A 3212-nucleotide genomic window follows, 5' to 3' on the forward strand; every position below is an offset into this window, starting at 1 on the left:
TGCATGTGTTTTATGTGTCTGAAGAAGAATTTATAGACTGGTATCAGACAGATAGGCTAATATCAGACTCATGGGCTTGATCTGGGCTGGGCTGTTTTCTCAACATTCAACTGCTCTTGTCTATAAAGCTCTTTCTTGACACATGGCTTCCCGAGATTGGTTTCCCTAGCCTACCGGGACTAACACAACATCCTTGCCAACATTTGTGTTTGTTTGTTTTTCCCACTCTAAATCATCCTGCGGAGAGCGAGAGTATCTCAGTTTGGGTCTGCCCTGCATTTCCTTAGTAACTATGACAGAGCTTAATCTATAGAAGATGCAGCATCCAATTCACTTTCTTTCTGAACTACGTCGAGACAGCGTCATTGGCATCTATCGAGATGATCGTGTTATTTTGTATACACTGCTTCCCCAGGGTCCGTGCTCCATTAGAAAAGCTACGTATAAACAGGAAATGCTGAATAAATGCACCTTGCTTTAAGGACACCTGAACACAGTAATTGCTTTACCTGATAAATTCACAACCTACCATTTCCGTTCAGGATTTCCCACGCATGTGTGCAAGCAGTAATGTTAATCACTGTTGTTTGGTCACGCTGTTACACGTGTTGCACTGTCGTGCCTTACAGCTTTTTGATATCAGGATAAAAATGCCCTAAAAAATTCACAGGGATATATATATATCCCTAAAAAATTCATGGGGACATAGATAGATAGATAGAGAGAGAGAGAGAGAGAGAGAGAGAGAGAGAGAGAGAGAGAGAGAGCGCCTTTGGATCATTTTTAAGGAAAGCAAATGAAGTTCACTGTGATTTCAAGACAACAAATTTGGCAATTTCTCCTCTGTAAATAGATTTAAACCCAGTCGATGTCTGATGGCTTCTAGGAAGCATGTTGGTTAATCAAGGGCACATTCTGACGAGCCGAGTGCCTGGAAACGAATTCTGGAATCCTCACACCTTAGGGAGATGGCCCACCAGTACGTGCCTTTTTTAGGACAATACAAGCCTTTAAAACCAGAGCAAGCATCTGGAGTGGAAGCAGCTTATTGAGCAGAGGTCAAGGGTGTCTGTCTGGTTTAGGCGCAAAATTAGGGTGACTCTACTTTTGTCAGACAGTGGTGACGGCACAGGGGAGGAGGGTGGCACCCAAAAATTCCCCGGGGAAGACACCACAAAGCGAATATATTGCTTCATCAATCTACTGGACTCGTCCTAAAGGCATTTCATGCCTAGCAGCTGTGAACTGCAGTGCTGTTTCTGCCTCTTTCTCACCCGTCAATCCCGGAATGCAGAATCAGGAGCCATGTCATGTGGCTCCTGATTCCACGATGGGGTTTCGGAGTAGTCCATCCTTGGGGTTGTTTCTCATGATGCTCCTGACCACTGTGTGCAAGGGAACATGCTCCCCCTGTTAGCAAGCAAGGCAGCTTCTATGGGCCCTTCTGAGAATCAGTATCGCTTTCCTATGCACTGAGAACGTTTGTTCTTTAATCTCAAGATTTTTGGAGATTTGCTGATTGATATGATGGCGGTAAGGATACGACAGCCCACTTTGGACGCGGCCTGTCCACTCTAAGTTCTTATAACGAAGGATTTCCCACGTTTTTCACATTCACGAGGCCTCCCGACTGTGGGTTCTTCTGTGTGCAATCAGGTGAGAGGAACACCGGAACAGTTTCCCACACTGTTGACATTCATAAGGCTTCTCGCCGCTGTGAATCCTTCGGTGGGTGGTGAGGTTTGAGGCTTGACGAAAGGCTTTCCCACACTCCTGACACTCGTAAGGCATCTCTCCGCTGTGGGTGCGCCTGTGGATAGTCAGGAAGGAAGAACACCGGAAAGCCTTCCCACACTCCTCACATTCATACGGCCTCTCCCCGCTGTGCGTCCGCCTACGGGCCGCGAGGGCCGAGGCCTGCGTGAACGCCTTGCTACACTTCTTACATCGGTAGGGCCGCTCTCCGCTGTGCGTTCTTTTGTGGGTCGTCAGGGATGAAGAACGACTAAAGGCTTTCCCACATTCCTGACACTCGTAAGGCCTCTCTCCATTGTGAATTCGAGCGTGCCTGGTGAGGTCGGAGGCCTGAATGAAGACCTTCCCGCAGTCTTTGCATGCATACGGCCTCTCTCCGCTGTGACTTCTTAAATGCGTCCCCAGGGCGGAGGAGCACGTAAAGGCTTTCCCACACTGGGTGCATTGAAACGGCCTCTCCCCGCTGTGAGTTCTCATGTGTTCGTAGAGGTGAGAGGAACGGCTGAAGGCTTTCCCACATTCCTGACAGATGTGTGGCCTCTCTCCACTGTGAGTTCTCTCATGCATAGCGAGAGCGGAGGAATAACTGAAGACCTTCCCACACTGTTTACATGCATAAGGCCTCTCTCCACTGTGCGTCCTGCTGTGTTTAGTAAGGGACGAGGCCTCGCGGAAGACTTTACCACACTCCTTACATGGGTAAGGCTTCTCCCCACTGTGTGTTTTCTTATGGGAACTGAGGGACGTGGCATGGCTGAACGCCCTCCCGCACTCGTGACACGCATACGGCCGCTCCCCGGTGTGAGTCCTGAGGTGCTTGGTGAGGTGGGAGGAACATCTAAAGACGTTCCCGCATTCCTGGCATCTGTAAGGCCTCTCTCCGCTGTGGATCCTGATGTGCGCGGTGAAGGACGAGGCGTGGCCAAACGCTTTCCCACACTGCCCACACGCATACGGCCTCTGGCCGCTGTGGGTCCTCACGTGGTTCGCGAGGTGTCCCGACTGACTAAAGGCTTTTCCGCACTCCTGACACTCAAAGGGCCTCTCCCCACTGTGAGTTCTGAGGTGGTTTGTGAGGTGGGACGACTGGCTGAAGCCTTTCCCACATCCCTGACATTCGTAAGGCTTGCTCCTGTGACAGAGCCTCTTACGTCGTGCGAGTGAGGAAGTTAAACTGGACGGTTCACCGAGCATTGCACCTTCACATTGAGGACCTCTTGCGTGTGCAAGCAAGGTCGAGAAGTTACCGAATTCTGCCCCACAGCTTTTACGGCAACAGAGCCTGTCACCAGCAACGGTCACCCTGGGGTTGTCAGGGGTTGAGCCACAAAGGGCATCCCTTCCACGTACGTCACGTCCACGGGCCGTCTTTCTTTGAGGGCTCCGCCCGGGAGTGGTGAGGCTGGGGAGACACCGGGCGACTCTCCCACATTTCTTACGCTCGGAGGTTCTGCATC

The 3212-nt window shown here is 50.8% G+C and overlaps 1 protein-coding gene across 1 annotated transcript; it reads right to left on the reverse strand.

Annotated features, from left to right (window-relative positions):
- Positions 1–768: 768 nt before the first annotated feature.
- LOC101660443 (zinc finger protein 135-like) lies at positions 769–3206 on the reverse strand. Its single transcript, XM_045285440.1, has one exon. It carries the CDS (start codon positions 2947–2949, stop codon positions 1615–1617), a length of 1335 nt encoding a protein of 444 aa, XP_045141375.1. The 5' UTR covers positions 2950–3206; the 3' UTR covers positions 769–1614.
- Positions 3207–3212: the final 6 nt, after the last annotated feature.

This window comes from Echinops telfairi, unplaced genomic scaffold (assembly GCF_000313985.2).
Source record: "Echinops telfairi isolate 266 unplaced genomic scaffold, ASM31398v2 ScPeMD7_7471;HRSCAF=8509, whole genome shotgun sequence".
NCBI classification, from domain to species: domain Eukaryota; kingdom Metazoa; phylum Chordata; class Mammalia; order Afrosoricida; family Tenrecidae; genus Echinops; species Echinops telfairi.